A 22422-nucleotide genomic window follows, 5' to 3' on the forward strand; every position below is an offset into this window, starting at 1 on the left:
TCCAAACTTACACAGGAGTTATTCTGTTCTGTGTATATATATAATATGTAGAATACAAATTAAACCAAGAAGTGTTGTTAACCTAACTAACATATACACCTAGTAATGTTAAGAAATAAGCCTATGCATAAACAAATGTTAACAAGTTCAACATTACTGTAAAGGGTTACTACAACTTTTAGGCTTAAATTAAATACCACATTTGCTGTAATGAATAATTAATCATTTATAGAAGAAAAGTCTGCTACTACTAATAGGACAACATTATATTATAAGTTCCCATCAGGTTTCAGTGGAAATATGTAGGCTGTGATATAATCAGTCGTGACTTTGTTGTTATATTTTCTCGACCTATCTAGCTGGCACTTCAATCATCCACCAGTAAAGTGGGTTTCAATCCTGGTTCTGGGGACCAACAGCTCTGAACATTTCGTATGTCTCTTATTTAACACACCTGATTCGAATGATCAGGGTCAGGGTATTAGGTAACAGCTCCATGAACTGAAATCTACATTCAGACTGCAGGCAAAAGTGTCCCAAGTCAGATTCTTTTGCTCAGAGTTTTTTTTAACAGCACAAACCATATGAATCTGATCTTTTCAATTCTGATTTGGGTCACTTCTATATGGGGTCCTAAATCAGATACAGGTCTGATGTTTTGCAATGCGTCTTCAGGCAGAGAAGTCATATTCACGGAATTCATGCGACTCTAGATCAACATTCGTCACAATTCTGCACAAATTTCACATACTGGTAGTTCTTTGACTAACTTGGCTGCCGTTTTCCATATTCACAGAGTGACCAGTGGAGAGACAGTGAGCTGTAATATTAATAAATATTACAGAGACAACTCTATACAAACAACAATGCAAGGAAAAACTGTAAGAGAAAAACTTCTCATCCTCGCCTGCGTCCTCCTTATAGCCGGCGCACATCCGCGGCACTAACTTTCTTAAACAAGCACATCAAGTGCTTTCAGTGACTTCATGTCAAAAGCAACATTTTGGACCTCAGTGTGTTGAAATACAGTATGAAATAAAGACAGACATGCATGAGAAAACACTTACCTATCAGGGCTTCAAAACAGTTTGCCATAGCATGTCGGAGGTCTGACTCTCGGCAAAGGTCAGGGCCGTGAGCATATAACATGAACCGATCCAACTCCAATTTCTGGGGATCCAAAACAATGATAAAGATTAAATAAACGCAAATATGAAACTATGTGCTAAACCAACATAAAGTGTGCCCTCCGATTAAAATGTATAACAATTATTGAATTTCATTAAAAAGTCTAACATTAATACAATTATACAAAAATCAGCTAATAAAAAAAAAGCATTTTCAGTTTTGATTTCGGTTCTCGGCCAAGAAATCCAGATTTTGCGGTTTCTGCCCAGAATTTTTAATTTGGTGCATCCCTAACTGAGATATCTTAAAATATGTCAGTGCCATTATTGTCTCAAGATGCACCTCAGTAATGTTCTTTAAGGCACGTTAATAACAGCTAATTGAACTAAGGTCTAATCCTGCCTTAATCTCAACCCTGTCTGTGAAACCAGGCCTTACAGTGTGTATTTTTTGAGAGAGGCTTAACTGACACACGTATAACACTTTCTTTCCAAAAGCAAAGCTTTGAACATCTAGTAAACAGTCACCTTAGCAAGCATAGCAAGATGCTGATTCTGAACGATTGCTGTGCGATAAGTGGCGAGTCCTCCCTCCTCCAGACTTGGGAACAGGTAGTAGAGATGCACACTGGAAAAGAAAGTAAGCTTAAGTTAGTAGAAAGTAACGAAAGCTTGAGAGAACAACAGATTGCGATTGCAATCTGTGCAACAGCTCTGAAATCATAAGGAAACTTCAAAAGCTAAACTCAGTGGGACATGCTCTATATAGCGACAGATATAATAATTTATATAGCGCTTTTTTTGGGACCTCAAAGCGCTTCACATATGGAAGGGGGGATCTCCTCAATGGTGATTCAGCAATGGTGAAAGGTCTCACCTGGTCAGGAACTCAACAACTGCATCACCAAGAAACTCTAACCGCTCATTGTGATTGATTCTGTTAAAGAGAGACAGATTGCACCTTTACAAAATCCAGTTGTTATAATGGTTACACTGCCTTTTTTTATGGATAAAATGTAAACATTTGATTTTTCATAAATGAACACTAAATGTACAGTTACAACAAATAAATTACTTCCACACACATTTTTTTTAATAATAATAAAATTAAAATAAACCACAAACCTGGAGGGTGATGGGTCATCCTGGCCCAATCGTGACATAATATTGATTAAGGTGTTGATTCCTAATGGAATAGGGACAGAACCATCAGCAGAGTAGGACTTAAAAAAAAGCTCTCACATACATGAACAGAGAGATTTGCAAACCTTTTTTCCTCATGTACATATGATGCACTTTCCGGTCTCCATATTTGGGCTGGCGTATGCCACAGTTGGACAGAGAGTTGCGAGCATGGTCAGGATTCATCCCAAAATTAAGATGATGACTGGGGTGAGTCATTGCCAACTTAGCAAGAAAGAAAAGCAAAAGAGAATCAAAGTGAGAATGATTATACACAATGTGACTCACAGCACTGGCTGTTGAACACACTATGCTAATTCACTTTTATGACCATTAAACACTTTAAAGCAAGGCTACATGCCAACACATAGTTGTAATTACATTGATCCTGCAGATCAGTTTTCAGTTCTTAACACGTTGTTGGGTGTTTAGTTCAAAGACATAGGGCCGGTTTCACAGACCGGGCTCAGATTAAGCCAAGATTAGGCCTTTGTTCAATTAGCCTTAGAAAAAACCATTACCGATCTTGAGACAAAACAATGACACGGACATATTTTAAGATGTCAGTACAAGTTTCTTTCAGGTAAAACAACTCAAATAAGCATTTTAGTTTATATTTCCTTTATAGTCTATCAACACTATCAAGAAAACAGCAAATATAGTACTGTTTTGTATTTTAACATTGCTAATGTAATGTTATACTTATTAAACGTTTATTTCTCATCAAGTTAGTAATTTCTTAGCATTTTTTACATTTATTCCAAAATTACTATAAGAACGCAGTAACAAATTTAATATTTTATGAATATTTATTTGTTAACTGATGTTTGGCTCGTCTTTTTAACAGTCAACTTGTTTTTGGATCCTCTTTTGGAAAACGCCGGAAAACACTGGTATGGACAGAGAACGTTTTTAAACGTAAACGCATTTTTCAAATGTACCGGTATCCGAAATAATGTAGATGTAGCCTTAATTCCCCCAAGCTGATTTCTTACATGTTTTCAAGTAATTTCAGGTTTGATATCTAAGGGGCCATTTACAAAACCACCATTTTCAAATAAAAACAGAAATTTGTATGTGTTTAGGCTATTCATATACACCACAACAGTGTTTTGAGGGCCTGAAAATGCAAACTTTTGAAAACGTAGTTCAAAGGGCAAGTTTTTAAAAACGACACCATTATTGTAAACTACAAAATCGTGAATTTGAGAAAACGGGGATGTCACGCGCATACATATAATGCGTTTAGTCTATATGTGCGTAGCTTCTTCACAGAGTGAACTACTTAATTCCAATACAGGCCTGGCATGCATACTACACTGTTTTTATCATTTTGACAACATTGTCGTCTGTATGTGAAAAAACACAAAGGAAAAATGTTTCCACTTTTAGTACATCGTTGTCATGTAAACGTACCATAAGCACCATTTTTAAAAGGATATAATGCCCAAGAACTATGACATTTTCCTGGACATGCTAAAAACACACAATATTACAGGAAGAAAAACAACCCTACAAAATTCTTTACACTTTCTCTCACCTGTAGCAAGCATCGTTCCTTGAACATGTAACCGATCAGCTTGTCCAAATGCATCAGGCACTGGTGGTAGCGGATGTGATGGGTGAGAACTGGAAGCATCATGGCGTGCTGCAAAACAAGCAAAACCTAAGTTCTTTGAACACTCCTAAGACAACAGCAGGTGTGAGAAAAAGTGTTTTACAGAACACATTAAATATCTACAATACAACAGATTAATAAAATATAATAAATATTCTAATATGGACACAAATATTTATGTGCTTTGATTTAAATATTTAGTACACCAATTTAAATATTGCATAATTCACAGATAACTCAATTACAAAGATTTGAATGATGAATCATTTGTCTTTTCTCATGCATATTTATTATACAGTCCGCAATTGCAATGATATGCCAATCAAGTAGTTGTCCTATAGATTTTATTGATATTGATATAGATATTAGAGTTTTCTAAAACGCGTTTTAATTTTGAGATAAGCACAATAATGAGTAAAGTGACTTAGTGAACTTATTCAGGAACCACCATTTTTTTACATTTTGCTATTTTGCCGATCTACACTCCATGTGAAGTGAAATAATACTAATGTAAAGCATTTTAGCATAGAGCTGCTACAGAACAAAATGTGAAGAAAAAAAAAGCAAGAGATTTGAATACACTGATTTTTCTGCACATAAACTTGCACATTTGAAAACAAAGTTTAATTTTGACATCCCTAGTTCACACACTGTGTGTGTGTGTATACCTGGCAGACATCAGAGCGAATACCAGTCTTCCAGAAACTCTGACTGCTGAGCTCCACTGTGACCTCCCTTCTCATCGTATTCTTCTGCCTGATCTTCTGCAGAGCTTCCTGTAAATCAGTTTTTGGACACAGTATTCACACCATTAAGACAACGTACTTACACTTCCCCAAACTTCTGGACTAAAAACTATTGCCACTCTTCAAATAGCTCTTATACTTAATGCACAGCCTTGATGTGGTATTTTTATTTTAAAGAATTTCTATATAAAAAAAGTTAATCATGCTACCCTTCCATCGTGGCCATATTTATAATTTTAATGCGTCTGTCACATTAGCTATTTCTAAATACATAAACAGCACATGCAAACACTTACCTCCCTTTGTGTTAACTTCTGTTTGTCAATTTGTTTAACCTTCGGGCTGTTGGCCAGCAAGTGCCGCAATTTCACGTAACTCTTCCACAACTTTTGATACCTGCAATGAAAGCAGTATTATCTGCAGTATTTAATCTATTTCATCATTATATTATTATAAAAATCATTATTCATGACACTCCTGGGCAAAAAAAGAGCCAAGCCCATATATAGAATTCAAACTAATACTAATACATTACAATACTTGTAATGAAAGGCATTTATAAACTTGTTGCCAACAAAAGAAAATCTTTAAGGGCTCCCTGTAGTTTTTCACCAAAATAAAAGCTTGAAGATTTTATTTAAATATTAGTATTGTAATTTTACAGTTGTACTGCAAAATAAATTATTTTCCTAAACACTCTTTTACTTTACAGAATAGCATCATCACAAAAGCAATATACATATTATAAATTGAGCAACATCTTATAAAAAAATGATCTTATAATCATACTGAATGGGTCAAAAACACTTGGAATGTGGATAACTCAATATTTTTTTTAACTCTTCCCTTCCCCCCCTGAACTGAAAGAGGTTTGAGCTGGTTCTTGTAAAGATTATGCCCAAGTGTGAACACCCTTGAAGTTGCCATGAAACGAAATTTAATCTATTTTCTAAATTCATGTTATTGATCTTATTGTGAACGATTCATCCATGCATGCGTTTTATTTATTTATTTCAGTCTGGTCACACTTACTGTGGGTCTCCGGCATAGCTAAGCTGAGCAGGTCGGATACCAAAGTGCACAATGATGGGGAAAGTGATGACACTCGAGTTGAACTGCTCGCGGTCTAACTGGTCAATCCTCACAGAGCTGGGTTTCTGTTTGAGTATAAGCACACACATAAAAACACATTAAAAGACATGACAGCGGTATTTAACTTATTGACGGCAAGAGTCGGGTTGCAAATTGCGCCAAAAGAGCCTTGCTGGTAAACTGCTTCTCCCATGAAAATGTCACCATCAGTTTCCACTCGATTAGCATTTGCAATGCGTGGGGTTGTAGTTAATTCCTTCACTGAAGTAGTTATTTTGTATTACTTTTTTCACCTCTTTGCTGGTTGGCTTGGTTCATAGCTCATAACGCTTCAATCAGGTCCATAGCTTCCTAGGTCATGAATCAGTATATCGTCGTGTTCACGAATTCGGGCACTGGTAAGGACAATATAAGACGCTGACTCACTCACTACACATTGGGACCTCAGTGACTATTTCCCGCGACATGACAATGTCCTCCATGTACAACATCACTACTGGTATTTATAAACAATAGCAGAACTGAGATCTTTCTGACATTATTTTTTTAATGCTATTTAAAGTACAATATGATAAATACTTTGCTACGTGTTAGCTAGATTATGTTCATTACTTGTCTAGCGGTGTATGTTTATGCTGAAACATAATTAAATAATGGTTTGTATTTTAAAAAACATCTTTCGCGTGTCATTATGTGTGCAACTTCCATTAAGGGGGAACATAGTGACATCGTTTTCAGGGTGCATTGTGGGACTTTTTAGGAGCGAAAGTTTCAGTGCACTGGTAGGATTTTGCGATTGACACAGCCCTTAAAATGTCCGACACCATAATCAGTGCCCTGACTACTGAACTAGGGAGCTGATTGAGACACACCAAAAGACTTTTAAGATCCCTATGGAAAAATATATTTCCCAGACCAACTAAACTGAAAAAGTGGATGGGCATTAATGCACACTTTTGACACGAAGAATCTTTTTAGCAGAAAGTTTTTAGCTATTGATATCAGTGTAGAAAGACTCTATTCAGAGACGCATCTCACTCATTTCTTATTTTATTCCATAATGTTTCATCACATTGAAAAAAGGTTCATTGACTTCCTCTGTGCCATTATCTCACAGAGGCATTTAAATATTCAGTCTGCTCCTGACTTGACATCATGCATGTTTGTGTAAATGTGTATTACCATGCCAGGGTTGGTGACAATCATGCCCTTGCACTCCTCAGCATATTTCTGCCACTCCAGCTCCTCCCACTGTAGCATATTTGCGATCTCCTCTTCGGGAACCAGAGCCGTGCTGCTGCGCAGCAAATACAGCAGCACCTGGTGCATTGACAGCACCTCTTTTCCTCCATCTGACACACATGAGCAGACAGGGAAACCACTGTAAAATGGATTATAATTTTATAATAAACGGAGCAATTCACTCCCTCACACCATTGGTGCTCGGGCCATAAACAAATATTTTAAAACACCTTGTGTGGACATGCACATATTAAGCTGAATTAGCAACCAAATTTCTTCATGGGAGTTTTAATAAAAAAAAGTGGGTTTCATTTGTATAAAAGCTCATCGGTGGTTACACAAGAATCTTGATCAAATTACTATATACCATGTCAAAAAAATTTATCACCACATTCACGTTTCATCATATTCTTCTTCTGGTGTTCAATGGCAGTTTCAAACCACCCTTAAAGGTTAATCTCCACCACTATGATTTTACTGTAAAACTACTTAAATATAGTTTGGTTTACAACTTTAAATTAACTTTCACCAACAACTTTTTTTGCTGACACTTCACCCAACTGGCCATTCATTAGATTATCTCCTTTTGTGTTCCATGCAAGTAAGAGTCATACGTAACTATTTCTTTTATAAATCACTAAGATTTCTGGGCCACTTGTATCGTTTACTGCTTTAGGTCCCACTTGGTATAAATCACTGTCTGTGATTTAGGCCACGTACACATTCAGTTGTCAATTCACTTTTCGAGCTACAGCCTGTTCTGTACACACAGTTCAGTAATTCACGGGAGTCACAACCATATTCTACAACTGAATTAACTCCCAAAAAAATTCAGGTCGTAACATCCACAACAAAATTTATATGCAGTGTATGCATATAAACCAGATACCGGATTTATCCGGATTTATATGTATGTATGCATATACAGCAGAACCGGACTGAACAACTACCGGTAGTTGTTAATGACGTATTTAAAAGCACATCAGAGATGTGTCTCTCTTCTGTATGTGTGGTGCAAGAAAATTACAGAGAAAGGGGTACGAGCCTCGACTCATTTGTGTTGCCAGATCTTACTAAAAAATAGGGATGCACCGATTGATCGGCTGGTGACCGGATTTTCACGTGATCGGCCGTAATCGGTGACCGGCCGATCACTCTGACCAATGCCGATTTTTAAAACCAGTCAAAGAGAAGCGCGCGAGCTTCAAGCAGGAACGTCGCGTGAGCAGCAGTGAATCGCGGGTTTCGGCGCCGAGACTTTTGTAGCAGCTGCTGTGACGCTGTACTACAAACGCTTCCAGTAATACTCCGGCGGCTGCAGCTGCTGTGATGATGCATTTACGCTGACGCGCCACTCACGGTCGTTCACGCACCTCTCACGTTTGCCATGTGAAACTGTCGTTCACGCGCCGCTCGTTTACAGTGTGAAAGGGTCGTTCACACGCCTCTCACGTTTGCTATGTGAAACTGTCGTTCAACTGGCCAGCCCCTTGTCTGTGCAGGTACAGAACTACCTGTCAGAGGCGCCCATCGGCAGAAGTGAAAATGCATTGATCTACTGGAAGATCAACAAAGATCGTTTCCCTGCACTTGCCCGAGCTTACCTCTCTGCACCTTGTACAAGCGTCGACAGTGAGCGCTTGTTTAGCCTGGCTGGACATGTGGGTGGGGGTGGGGGGTATTGGATGTGAAAAGAAGGAAATGTTTTTTTTTCATAACACACTTCACTTTAATGTGTGTGAATTTCCCACACCGGGAGTAATTATTTGAATGTTCTATATTCTATGCAAAATGTTCTATTAAAGAAAACATAGACAAAAAACATTTGTGTGTGTTGTAAAGTGGTTAGAAAAAATAAAATCGGAATCGGCTAAAATCGGTATCGGCAGGTCAAACTTGATGAAAAATCGGAATCGGCCTAGAAAATTGAAATCGGTGCATCTCTACTGAAAAAAACAAACAATTTGGTTGTTTGCTTCTTGTATTTATTCGTTTTTATTAGATCCAACTTCTCCCAATTGACAGTTGTGACACTCTTGAAGTGGCTTCCATTTTTTTTTTAATAAAGTGTTTTCCTTATTGTGTTGATATTACCTATTAAAACAAAGTGGGATGGGGCATATCAAAGGACTAGCCCCATTTTTTTTATAATGCAATGCAATTCAATTATGATTGAACATTCCTCAAAAGCCTGTTGTATTATATTTGACACTTAAAATTTAAAATGATTTTTCTAAAACCGATGTATGGATAATCAAGTAAATCCAAGTTAATTCAGTTTAGTATGTGTTCCTCTTGAAATAATACTAAAATTATCAAATATATTCTTGATTACTTTATAAATATCAGTAAAGATTTCACAGCAAAAATAGATTTTTATAATTATACAAAAGTTTTTTTTGCTATCAGTCAGACAACAGAAGGCATGTAGTAGATTGTTTTGTAGTAGAACATGTTGAGAATTTAGAGGCCTTAGAAATGTATAATATATGATAGTCTGCTTTGTAGGGTTATCATTAAATTAATAACATTTTTACACAAAAACTTTAGTAAAATTTTATCTGATATAAAAAGAAGCATTTATTTTACAAAGTGGATAGCAGCTTTACATTGCTTCTGTCATTAGTCATTTCATTTAAGTCATAAGTTGACAAAGAAATGATAAAAACATTTTTTTTAAAGAATGCCAGTAATAATAAATAAAAATCAATCAAGTAAATGTCTTTTAAATGGTTAGAAAAATTACATTTTGTTCTTTAAGACTTTTAAATCAGCCATCTACCAATCATTATGCATCTGCATATGAGGAAATGTTCACTTTCAGCTGTAGTGTATTTGCTCACTTTAACAAGCTGTTTGACTGACATAATCACAAAGCAAAATCAATCAAATGGAGAGAAGGGCATTTAAAACTCACCCGGGAGGAACCGAACAAACCGTGGCATGAAATGAAACTTCTGACAACCTGTGGGGCCGTTTTCTTCAGGACCTGTATGACAGAAAAACGATATTATTATGGCTATATGGCAAGAGTTTGCACCCCTGGTCAATAATGTGTTTATGTATAGCTGTGTGTGCATGTGCATGTTACCTGTGAGGTTCCAATCGTACAACTCCAAGATGTCTTTAAAGAGGTATGAGGAAAACAGCTCCAGGCCTTTAACGCAGTAGTTCTGGTCAAACACAACAGATTACAATAGCAGAGCATTTGGGTCACTTCGCATGTGCTAGAAACAAACAAGATGTCTAAAGTTTCACTCAAAATAATATTAATTACAGTGATTGGTAAAGACAGCAAGAAAATTAAATTGACTAAATTAATTCTCAATAATTGTTAACAGTTAAAAGTGTCAAGATGTGTTTGTTATTATGAGAATGTTAATTGTATATATGAATAGTGCAAATTATAACCATTTGTAACAGACCTCAGGTGACATCTCTTCTATAAAGTGGATGGTGTAATCAATGTTGAAGCGAATAACCCGACACAAAGGGATCTAAAACGGGGAGGAAAACAGTATATTAACAATTTGTTTATTCGTTTATTAACAAAATAAAGAGTTTATAAACTTAAATACAACTGATGATATATAACAGTATCTGTGGAATGTTGTCAATTACCACTTAACATCCTTTTCACACTTCCCCAAAAAAAAAACCCCACCAATAATGTACTCACAAGGTAAGTCTATTAGGCGAGACATTCACAAAAGTTTATCTACTGCACAGTGCACATATGTCTGAAAAATACATTTTCAAGGCATGCAAGAACCAAAAAGCACTGCAAACCTTCTACTAAACATTGTCTTTTGTGCTCCACAGAAGAAAACAAGTAATACGAGTTTGAAATATCATTTAGATGAGTGAATGATATGAACTAGAACATCAAGTTATTTTAGCTGTTGGACTACAGTTATAAGCAGAAAAACTTCTTATGTGTTGCTGATGTAATTTCTATAAGTGGAGTTTGCTATACTAACAGTCAGAGCATGGCTCATCTGCTGTCCTTGTGTATATAATGACAAGGTTAGATTACTTTTTTTACATAAACCACATACCGGTAAGTAGATAATGTGGTTATCTAGTTATATAGTTTAAACGCAACTATGCAGCAGTCGTATGCTTACATTAGTAAGTGGTGTGTGAGAAAAGCAGGAAAAGCCCTCAAACAGGTACTCGTGATCATCATACTCAATAACCGTGGGTCTATCTGTCTGAAAGAGAGAGCAACAGTTACATTGAATGGTAGAAAGAATATGAAAACATAAAAAAAATTTTTTGATTGAATTTGTTAGTTTAAAGGGACAGTTCACCCAAAAGTGAAAATTCTGTCATTTTAATTGCTCACCCTCATGGCGTTCCAAACCCGTAAGACCTTTGTCCAGAGAGCTTTCTGACCCAGTGGTGAGCACAGGGGGGCTTGAGCCCCTGCCCCTTTATTTGTGAAAGCAAAAGTGCCCTTTTCCGTCGTATCGCACTATTTCCCCCGATCTGTGCACGCCATTGTTTTTACCCCACATACACTGAAACGTTATCACCACTTTCAAGGCCCAGAAAGGTTGTAAAGACATCTTTAAAATAGTCCATGTGGTCCAACCTTAATTTTATGAGGTGACAAGAATCCTTTTTTTATGCAACACCACAAAGTCACAAGGACTATTTTAACGATATCTGTAAAGTTGCAGTATATGGGGTGTCAGAAAGCACTTGGATTTCATCAACAATATCTTTATTCGTGTTCTGAAAATGAACGAAGGCCTTACGGGTTTGGAACGACATGAAGGGAAGTAATTAATGACAGGACAGAATTTTCATTTTTGGGTGAAGACAGCACAGAAACCTACCAGGAAGTTGGTAGGTGGGGACACGGTTATTCTGTAGTGGAACAGCTTGCCGGCATTGTTATTCATCGGACGACACTGTTTCACCAGCTGTAAGAGAGAGAGAAAATCACCAATCCAATCAGCTTGATATCCCAGACAGATGACTGACATTTAAAAACAGCACAATTGTGATAAGTCACCATTATGTCTAGAATTTACATTAAAAGTTATTTTGTGCAAATGCATGTCAAATTCTTCATATAGCTACACATCTAAAATAAAACGAGAACAGTCCCTAAATGATTTTATTTGTTTTACACACCAGTGAAAATGAACAAAGGCAACAACGTCTAAGATCAGACAAAAGAAAAGTATCCTACAAATAAACTGACACAACATTGGTGAAATCCGACTCTTGCTGCAATGTGCTACGATCATGCAGCTAAGTTTATAAGTGTAGTGTCCGATTATCTAACTGAACTAAAGAGTTCAACAAAAGTACTACATGTGAGAATGTTTACAACCAAGTGCTCGCAATCCTAGGTACATCATAGTCCAACAATCATTTAGCCCATTCATGTAAAAATCTAGATCATTAAGGATATTAAGGCTTCACAACTGTATCGTTTCAGAATATTACATCTTTTTCTAACTCCTCAGCACAAGCTTCTAAAGTTTCTCTCCTGTACCCATATTGTTGTCTTATTAATTCTAAACTTCAGAAACATTCAAAGCATATGACAGCGTCTACCCGATTTCTAAACTAGGTTTTTAAAACAGATGAGGTGACTCAATAAAGGCATGTATACCTGTTCACCAGGGTAAATACTGTGTCGAATTCCAGTTCGTCTGGCTTTGGCACTGCACTTGCATAATGGTCCATCATTCATCTGAGATTTAAGCATATGATCAAGAAAATAAGAATAAATGTAACTTAATTTTGAACCATACAAATACACTTACATTAAACAATACTTAAGCAAATATCATGAATTTAGAATTAGTGGTTAATTCAGGAACTCTTTAGATTACTTTACGTTCTGAGTGAACATCACTGGATGTGGCATAGATGTGTACAATTGCTCAAAGAAAACCTTGCAGAGCAAGTCAGTTAAAAGTGTATATTGATAAAAAATATAATATTAGTAGAATTTGTTCAGGTATTCCAAAATTTAAATGGGTATTTCTGGATTAATTTTCTGGCCTATAGTGTCCAGAATGGTCTTGTTTTAGTTATTTAAAGGGGTCATGACCAGAATCTTTTTTTAAATCTTATAATGTTTTTGGAGGTCCACTTATAAATGTTAGCAAGATTTTTATTTTTTTATCCTAATTTAAGAAATATGCTATTCTCCATCTCGGTTTTGACCCTGCGTTTTGATGCCGCATTTGACGTTTTGAAAGTAAACGCCCACTGCTATGATTGGGTAACAATAATATATGCATATTAAAATTATTTTCAAAGTTCCCACCATTACACGTGGAATTGTTTGGAAAATGGCAACTACCAGAGTCTGATCCTGAATTGGAAGCCAATTAATCAACCTACAGATCAAATTCTAAGGATACTCCAGTCTGCAACAGCTTGGTAATTAATCATCTTTATTTATATTTAAGTATTTGTAATGTCGTTATTATATTAGTGTTTCAACAAAGACAATATTGAATGGTGTATATCTTGTTACATAGTTATAACATTTTCTTAATGTTCGAATCACAACAAGGGCAATGCAAAGACTATGTTATTCCAAAACTTGGCAAAACGTCTTCTAACGTCTACTTCTAGGAGCTTGGTTTCAATAAAAGTTTTTGGACTTACGAGGAAGTTCTGAAACTTACAGGATATTTTTATAGTACAATGACCTCTTACATGTCAAAAAGATACATTTCTCAATTCATGACCCCTTTAAAATGGATTTGAGTAAAACATACCATAAAACCAAAATTTCTCAGCAAAGAGTCTGCAGTGAAGGTGAAGCATACCTGTCCGGGGTCATTGTACCACAGCTCTTCATGGAGGCGGTCAGGGTGTGCTTTCTTCCTCTTGATCTCAGCGATGACATCAAACACATCAGAGTCAGAGCTACTGGAGCAGCTGCTACCACCTCCATCAGACTCACACTCTGATTCGCTGGAGCTCTCTTCTTTTAAAACAAACCGACAATCATCGTTTACAGCATGTCATTTTTGATTGTATAAAATCTCGTCTTAAACAATCTCTTATCTAAAACATCTGCTTAAACATTGATGATATTCTTTAAGGTCTTTTAAGAGGTCATGAAGCACTAAACTACATTTTCTGAGATTTTAATAGGGATATGCGTGTTGCACATAATAAAAGACAATGTTACCACCACCAATTTTAAAGCTAGGCTGTGCAGTTTCGCAATGATTGGACAAACCATTTATTGGTCCTGAGACTTCCACAGAATATATACATACAAATTTGTTTAAATATTCAGACAACTTTAATTGTTGATTGCTATCAGGATGTGAAGAGACGTTCAACAAGTATAGTGTTATTTTCATTTTCCAGGTTTAAAATCTTCGTGTCAGCGCCACAGGATGTGATATTTTCTGACACCTAATATTATGAATTATAAAATAAATATTTAGATTGGAAACTATATATGGAACCGAGTTATGTTTAAAAATGGACTCATGTAGATTTGAGCCATATTATGTTGGTAAATATTATACTGTGCATATTTGAAATAGTAAAATCTTAGGACACGATACCCTGATCCTGGTCCAGTTTGGTCTTGGGTGGATCCCATTTAGGCCTGGTGGATTTGGCCCGCTCCTGCCTCCGGCCAAGCTCTTCCTCAAAGCGCTCGTACAGATCTCTCAACTTACTGGTTCCCACGACTGTAGAGTCACCCTATGGATGAATAATAACACGTGGAAGATAAGTAACAGCTCCTGAAGTCAAAGTATCTTGATGTATTTTTGGAAATTAATTTTTTTGAGGAAAACATTCCAGGATTTTTCTCCATATAGTGGAGCGGGTTGAAGGTCCATGCAGCCTCAGGGCTCTACACGATCCCAGCCGAGGAATAAGGGTCTCATCTAGAGCAACGATCTGTCATTTTCAAAAAAAAAATAACATTTATATACTTTTTAACCACAAAAGCTCCTCTTGCACTAGCTGTGATGCACCACACATTATGTAATAACGTAGAGGTGCAAGACGAGCATTTGTGGTTAAAAAGTATATTTATTTATTTATAGAAAATGACAGATCGTTTCGCTAGATAAGACCCTTATTCCTCGGCTGGGAGCCCTTTGAAGCTGCATTAAAACTGCAATTTGGGTCTTCAACCCGTTGAAGTCTACTATTTAGAGAAAAATCTTGGAATGTTTTCCTCAAAACAATTTATTTTTGACTGAAGAAAGAAAGACATGAACATCTTGGATGACATTGGGGTGAGTAAATTATCAGGAAATTTTAATTCTGAAGTGACCTACTCCTTTAATGAGTCAATAATTGATATTTTGATATGGTTCACTACTGTGATTACCACTTGGTCCATTGGGTCATTGGAGTAGTAGTTCTCAGCATGTGTGCACCGGATCCAGGCAGGTTTGAGTAACTCTTCCTCTCCTTTCTCCTCCTCGTGGCGGTCAGTGGACGTCTCCTCTGCCTCTCTACTCCTGCTAGAGTTCACAGATCTCTCTCGACTGCTGGAGGCTCCATCTGTTCTCCTCTCTTTCTCCTCCTCCACACGCCGGCGCTTTCGCTCTCGACTGCCTGAGCGACTGTGGATGTGTTTCCTGTGTCTGTCTGAGGGGGGTGAACCTGGCTCGTCTCTATGCCGATATCGTTCTCTGGTGGATGAAGGCAATATTACTGTGGTAGAAAATAATGGAACAGACAACCCAGCGAAAGTACTTATTAAACTAAGTCTATAAAAGTGTGTATGTGTGTGTTTGAAGAGGTTTAAACTACTGAAATCACACAAAAATGCAGTAAGATGTCATTACCGGTACTTGGTCACCTGTAATAGTGTCAAAAGGACCCAGAGATGACAAGCAATATTTCTTCTTTTCTTTACATAAATCAAAAATGAATGCAGTACCAGTAGTACCAATAATGGGTCAATTAGGTATCCACTGATAGGCGGCTGCTTCATATATGATATATACATGAATATGCTCCAGTCCAGTCCAGTGCATATTTGTGTGCACACTCTAAAGCCCCGTTCACACCGCCAGCGACACGCAGCGACACGATCCCATTCATTTCAGTGGAGCGCTGGCGACTTCCGATGAAGTCGATTTTCGAAAGCGATTTTCGCGAGCGACAACCAATAGGAAAGAAGACTTTCAGTGGAGCTCACGTCACCGTCATTATTTGTCAAATTCGAATGACGTTTAGTAATTTATGACAGTATGAGTGAGTTTAATTTGTTGATTGATCGATCGGTAATCTAGTAAATTATTTAATCCACTGAACACTGCCGTGGTAAAATAAAAACACTCTCCCAACAGCATACTGTTTCTTTTGAGCCTAATTCCTAGTCAAATTAAAATTATATAGTTGTATCACTTGTGATGGTATTTTGTAGTATAGATATGGGCAGACGTGCAGTCTACCAATACCATTAGAGCGACAATACTAGGAACGCCCACAAGCGAGCGACTACACAGTACAGAGACTAGCGACATACAGCGACAAAGTCGCTGGCGGTGTGAACGGGGCTTAAGAAGAACATTAAAGGTTTTTGCAGCCAGCCAGCAACATGTTTCTGCTGCATTGTAGCCAATCACAGATAAAGAGCAAGTGAACCCAATGGCCAATCAGAGTTAAAATAAGTCAGAATCTACTCAATATACAACAGATGAGTTGTTCGCAAATCCTTTCGTTATATCCAACAAAATATAAACATGACATTAAATAATAATAATACAAAAAAAAACATTAAAATAATATAGTTCTTGATATCATGAATCATGAAATTTAACTCCTATTGGTACACACTACACAGACTACTGAAATTTTGGTATTGTGACAAATTATGTTAATTTATTATGTGATAAATTCATATTTTCATATGGACAGATACATTTGTTCTGATTGACTCTAAAGCTTTCATTTAATGACTCACAACTGGTGTTTAAACTTAAAAACTGTGGGTCCCAAATGTCGTGTCACCACTTACTGTTGGGAGCAAAATGAAAGGCACAAGCAAAAATATTAGTAGAGAGCAGTGAAGCGCATTACCTGCTGCGGTGTCTTGATGGCACGCGCCCTCTATCGTAGTCCGCTTTACACCGTGGGCTGTCTGACCGCCTGCGCTCTGAACTGCACCCTCTGTCCCGGTCCCGCTTCTCTCCTCCAAACTCACGGTTATGTCGGCTTCCATATCCCCCGTAGCTGTGGCCTCTGTGGCGGTGATCGTCATGGTGACGGAGTCTCTCGGGCGAGCGGGAGGATGTGTCCGACTTGTATTGCAGTGTGTTCGGGCGAGATCGTTCAGATTTGAAGGAACCTCCGGGCTGCACGTAAGCTGGGTTGAAACTGGGTGGAGGGGGAAGCCGTGTCTGTGGAGGGTAGCTCATGGGATATGATGGAGAGTAGGGCATGGAAGGTGGACCTGATTGGGCCTGAGGGGGCAACGGTGGAGGGGGAACGGTGGGCATCATGTAGGGGTAAGAGCTCTGAACTGGGACGGGAGCCGAGCCGTCTGAGCTGCGAGGGGCAGGTGGAGGAAAAGGGGGCGGATCTGGGAAGACCGGTGGGCGTAAGGGACATTGGGGCAGAACGTTAGAACCCTGTGATGGTGGAGGGAAGTGGAAAGGCATGAAGTCAGGATGAGGTGGCATGTAGCCACTGCCTCCCTGAGGGTTATAGACAGGACCGGGAGCAGCTGAAGGGTCGTAGGGATAGCGTGGTGGAGGGGGCCGGTACATTTGGCCTGGAGCGGGTGGTCTTCCCCATGGGCATCCGCGGCCAGCGTGAAAAGACATCTGTAAAGAAGACATGGACGTAAGAAAGATATGGATATAGAAGATTTTCATACAAGGATGGGATATTTTTGTAATCTTAAAAGTAGATTAAAAATAGTTTTCTACTACTTTAATGAATTTTGTGGATACCATTGATTTAAAGGGCACCTATTATGGAATTATGAAATGTACCTTTCATGTAGTGTGTAACATAGATCTAAGTGAACAAAAACATCCTGCAAAGTTTGAAATATGAAAGTTATTGTCTTTCAAAAGTAAGAGTCGACTCGGAGTCATTTTTATGAATCGTTAGAAGACCGAAGCTTTTTCTCTGACTAGATGACGTCAACTTGTCAAGTTATTTGAATACGATACGCCCACTTATTGCGCTCCAAGGCCAGGCACCAGGGGAAACTTGAAAACGTCATGGCGACGAGACGCTGTGTTCTGAAGTGCGGCTCAAAAGTCAACTTTTTTCATCTGCCCAAGGAGGAGCATTTGAAGACTAAGTGGCTACAATTCATATATACAACTATACCACAGAAGTATAGTCCGAGCCTTGTGCTTTGTTCGTGCCATTTTGAAGACGATTGCTTTACCAACTTAAATGCAATCAAACTTGGATTCGTGAGCCGATGATATTGAAGGAAGGTTCAGTTCCAAGTGTATTTGCATCAGCTTCCTCCTCCGTATCACAATCTGTAAGTGTTATTAATAATTGTTGCTTTTATGTTTTATGTAGCATGCTTAATTATTAATATTATTTTGTTTGTTGTGTAAGCACCGTTTAGTTTTTAGGTCTTCAATGACAATTGTATTGAGATGCGAAGTGTTTGTCGTTGTTTTCGGAGTTGTCTTATAGAATAGATTAATACCTCGTAGTAACATAACTGCATTTTTTTTTTTTTTTTTTTGAAACGTTATGTTTATGCATCGGGCTAACGCAAACAAAGACTGATTGTGCTTTTACAATATGAACTCTGGGCTATGCTCGCTAACATAACATTAAATTCTTTATCTTATTTTTAGTTTTTTACTACAAACTACAAAGCAGTGGACTATAATCATTATTATAACACAATTTAATTGATAAAAGCATCATTGAACTCCGTGTTAAACAGTAAGTATTATCTCTGTAAACACTGCTGGGTCATCTGACCAATCGCAGATTAGCGTCGCGCAAAGGAGGGGTTTAGAAAAATGAATCATTTGGGAGTCGGTGAGCAAATCAGGTAAAAATAAATGCATATTATACGACAACAAAAGTGTTTTTTGACATTGCATGCATGTAAAACTCTTGTAGGGGACTCCCAAAACAACATTAGGAACATTTTAAATGTCATAATAGGTGCCCTTTAAAGGCAAGTCAAGTTTATTTATATAGCACATTTCATACACAATGGTAATTCAAAGTGCTTTACATAGAATAAATAAAAATAATCAAAAGAAATAAGAATAATTAAAACAGTTTAGAAAAAAAATAAATAAATACAGTACAAACAGTCGGACGAACAGTGGCACAGTACTCATTCATTAAATGCAAAGCTAAACAGATGTGTTTTGAGTCTGGATTTGAATGGGACTGTAGGAGCGCACCTGATCTCTTCTGGAAGCTGGTTCCAGCTAGCTGATGTGATCCTAATGATCTGAGTGATCTGTTGGGTTTATATTCAGTGAGCATATCTGCAATGTTATTGAGGTCCTAGGCCATTAAATAATTTATACCAGTAATAATACTTTAAAATCAATCCTAAATGTAACTGGGAGCCAGTGTAAAGACCTGAAGACTGGTGTGATATGTTCATATTTTCTGGTTCTGCTCAGGATCCTGGCAGCAGCGTTCTGTACGAGCTGCAACTGTCTTATGGTCTTTTTGGGAAGGCCAGTAAGGAGTCCATTACAATAATCCACCCTGCTGGTGATGAAAGCATGCACAAGTTTCTCTAAGTCTTGACTGGAAACAAAGCATCTAATTCTTGCAATATTTTTCAGATGATAGTATGCTGATTTAGTTATTGTTTTGACATGACTACTGAAACTAAGGTCTGACTCTAGAGACACACCAAGATTCCTGACTTGATTTTTTGTTGTTTGACCTCTAGAGTGAATGTATGCATTCACCTTGAGGACTTCATCTTTGTTTCCAAACGCAATGACTTCAGTTTTGTCTTTGTTTAACTGAAGAAAGTTTTGGCACATCCAACTGTTTACTTCATCAATGCATTGGAACAGGGAGTCAATGGGGCTGTAATCGTTAGGCGATAGGGCTAAGTAGATATGTGTGTCGTCTGCATAGCTGTGGTAAGCAATTTTTTCTTTCTCATTATTTGGCTCATTGGGAGCATGTACAGGTTGAATAGGAGTAGCACAATTATTGAGCCTTGAGGAACTCCGCATGTCATGGATGTCCACTCAGACTTATGGTCACCTATACTCGCATAATAACCTCTCCCTTGTAACAATGCAAACAATGATAAGTAAAATACATGGTGGAGCACCTTTTAACACAATACCCAGATATTCGAAAGACGGGCAATTACCAAATGATATTTGCTTACATTGATAGACATCTTTAAAAAGAGCAGCTACTCCCCCCACCTCTCCTACCCGCTCTGCAGACACTCATAAAAGTAAAGTTAGGAGGAGAAGTTTCATTGAGGACTGTTGCACTGTAGCAGTCTTCTAGCCAAGTTTCATTTAGAAACATAAAATCCAGGTTGTATGTGGTTATTAAGTTGTTGATTAGAAGTGATTTATTTTTAAGTGTGCTGATGTTTAAAAGTTTAAAGGGATAGTTCTTCTTTTTTATTTTTTTATTCTCTCATAATGTACTCACCCTTAAGTCTTTCCAAACCTTGATGAATTTTTATCTTTTGTGGCACATAAAAGAATATCCATAAAGTAGAAGTCAATGGTAACCCAACAGGGTTTGATTACCAACATTCTTCAAAATAGAAGAATGGCATATTTAGGTAAGAAACGACATAAGAGTAAATAACAGAATTTTCTTTTTTTTTCTACTGTCCCTTTAAATAAACTACCCTCGTACCGATTAGAGCAAAACACATTTCTTTCGACATACTGGCATTTTCCGAGGCCAAAAGAAAACGACGTTTCTAGCATCTTGGGTGCAGCGATTTAACGTTACATGGGCCCAGGCTTTTTGTTCGTTTTTGTGGTGAGACAGTGACAATTTTGACATGGCAAGTGGACAATTGAACCACTGGCCCTAAGCAATAACGTTACAGAGTTTTGGCCGAGTCACGTCTTGTAGGCGTCTCGAAACAATTTATTATCCCTCTCAAATGCGTCTTTTCTAATCTATTTTCAACTGGTGTTTTAACACACTGAAAAAAGCGCTCTGAAATATATCTAACTAACGTTACATCAATTTTAGCATCTCCTATGATTGTATGACAGAACAGCACTTTAATAATTATGCCGAAAAACCTCCTAAAGAAAAAAAAACTCACCTTTAGAAGTCTTTGCTAAAGCTTGGGAAATATATCAGCGATGCTGTCTATAATGTTTTATGATTACAGCTGAAAAAATGCTCAGTTTATGACGCTAGCAACGCGGTGTGTGCTGCTGCCAATCAGATTTAGGCTGTGTGACAAGGGACCAATGAGAGCGCGAGAAATTATACCTCGCTAAAGTAGTCTTCTTCTTGTTCTTTTGGTGCATCACTGCCACCAACTGAACTGGAGTGTGAAGAGTCGCTGCTGGACAATATTACTTTACAAGGGGAAAGAAAACAAATGCGTGTATTCTGTATTCGAGTAAATTTTCGCTTTGATAACAATTTTCCTATTTGTACGTCGAAGGACAGTTTTTGTTCACCCATAGGCTACTACCACAAATTACACCACATCAATATGCACACACACTTTGAAGGAAGTATTTTTTCTCTTTCTAGAGAAACACACCACTTGTGTCTTTGCTATTCATAATCAACTAACCTGATGTATTTCTATCTGAATCTTTATCTCAATATAATAGTCTACTCTCTCTTTCTACAGTGTTGTGTCCTCCTCATATCATCCAACCGTAACAGTTTCAGTAGCAGTCTCTTATCAGGTTCCTCATCCTCAGCAGTCCAGATGAGGGATTTTTGGATGCTTGAGCAAACACCAGGGTAACAAATTCATAATTGGATTTTATATTGCAAGTTTGTATTGAATGTATGGCTTCAAAAGCACCAGACCATGTGTGTAGAACAGCCTGCATTTCAATATGAGTGATACAAAATTAACCTGAATTTCAGTTGTGTCTTTTTTGATTTAATGACAGCCCAGCTAACAAAATATGTTCTAAGAACGTTTTGCGAACGTTCTTATCAAGTCATGATACCATTTTCTGGATGTTCAGAACATTCAAAAAGTCAATAATAATAATAAAATAAAAAACCTTTGCTTGGTTATGCAAAAGTTAAGGTAACATTCCATTTTATCATGTTGCAAATATGAGAATGATAATTTTGAATGTTCTCAACATTCAGAATTTTTGTTTTGTTAAAGATAGTATTCGAACATCCGACTAAAACACTGCAGGAAAAAAGATCCATTAACGATGTATTATAATATTATTATATAATATTTTTGACGCTTTTGTCCACAATTAATTTATAAGTAGCTGTAGTGCAA

At 37.4% G+C, this 22422-nt stretch overlaps 1 protein-coding gene across 2 annotated transcripts in view; it reads right to left on the reverse strand.

The window, feature by feature from the left end:
* The window catches only part of drosha (drosha ribonuclease III), a 38834-nt gene extending 17427 nt beyond the window's left edge, over window positions 1-21407 (reverse strand). Inside the window, exons 1-21 of one of the 2 annotated variants that reach the window (XM_079596015.1) lie at window positions 21253-21407; window positions 17055-17800; window positions 15352-15658; window positions 14570-14711; window positions 13814-13974; window positions 12640-12720; window positions 11852-11938; window positions 11135-11221; window positions 10433-10504; window positions 10099-10180; window positions 9925-9996; window positions 6948-7117; window positions 5706-5830; window positions 4970-5069; window positions 4596-4703; window positions 3850-3957; window positions 2396-2534; window positions 2253-2313; window positions 2005-2064; window positions 1656-1755; window positions 1068-1170 (exon numbers count right to left, since the gene is read on the reverse strand). In XM_079596015.1, the coding sequence (XP_079452141.1) occupies window positions 1068-1170; window positions 1656-1755; window positions 2005-2064; window positions 2253-2313; window positions 2396-2534; window positions 3850-3957; window positions 4596-4703; window positions 4970-5069; window positions 5706-5830; window positions 6948-7117; window positions 9925-9996; window positions 10099-10180; window positions 10433-10504; window positions 11135-11221; window positions 11852-11938; window positions 12640-12720; window positions 13814-13974; window positions 14570-14711; window positions 15352-15658; window positions 17055-17800 (2911 nt within the window). In that variant the 5' untranslated portion in view covers window positions 21253-21407. The remainder of the gene's footprint in view (window positions 1-1067; window positions 1171-1655; window positions 1756-2004; window positions 2065-2252; window positions 2314-2395; window positions 2535-3849; window positions 3958-4595; window positions 4704-4969; window positions 5070-5705; window positions 5831-6947; window positions 7118-9924; window positions 9997-10098; window positions 10181-10432; window positions 10505-11134; window positions 11222-11851; window positions 11939-12639; window positions 12721-13813; window positions 13975-14569; window positions 14712-15351; window positions 15659-17054; window positions 17801-21252) is intronic. The other variant, XM_079596016.1, reaches the window with a different exon arrangement.
* Between the last annotated feature and the right edge of the window lie 1015 nt (window positions 21408-22422).

The sequence above is a fragment of the Phoxinus phoxinus genome (assembly GCF_949152265.1).
Source record: "Phoxinus phoxinus genome assembly, chromosome: 21".
In the NCBI taxonomy this organism is placed as follows: Eukaryota; Metazoa; Chordata; class Actinopteri; order Cypriniformes; family Leuciscidae; genus Phoxinus; species Phoxinus phoxinus.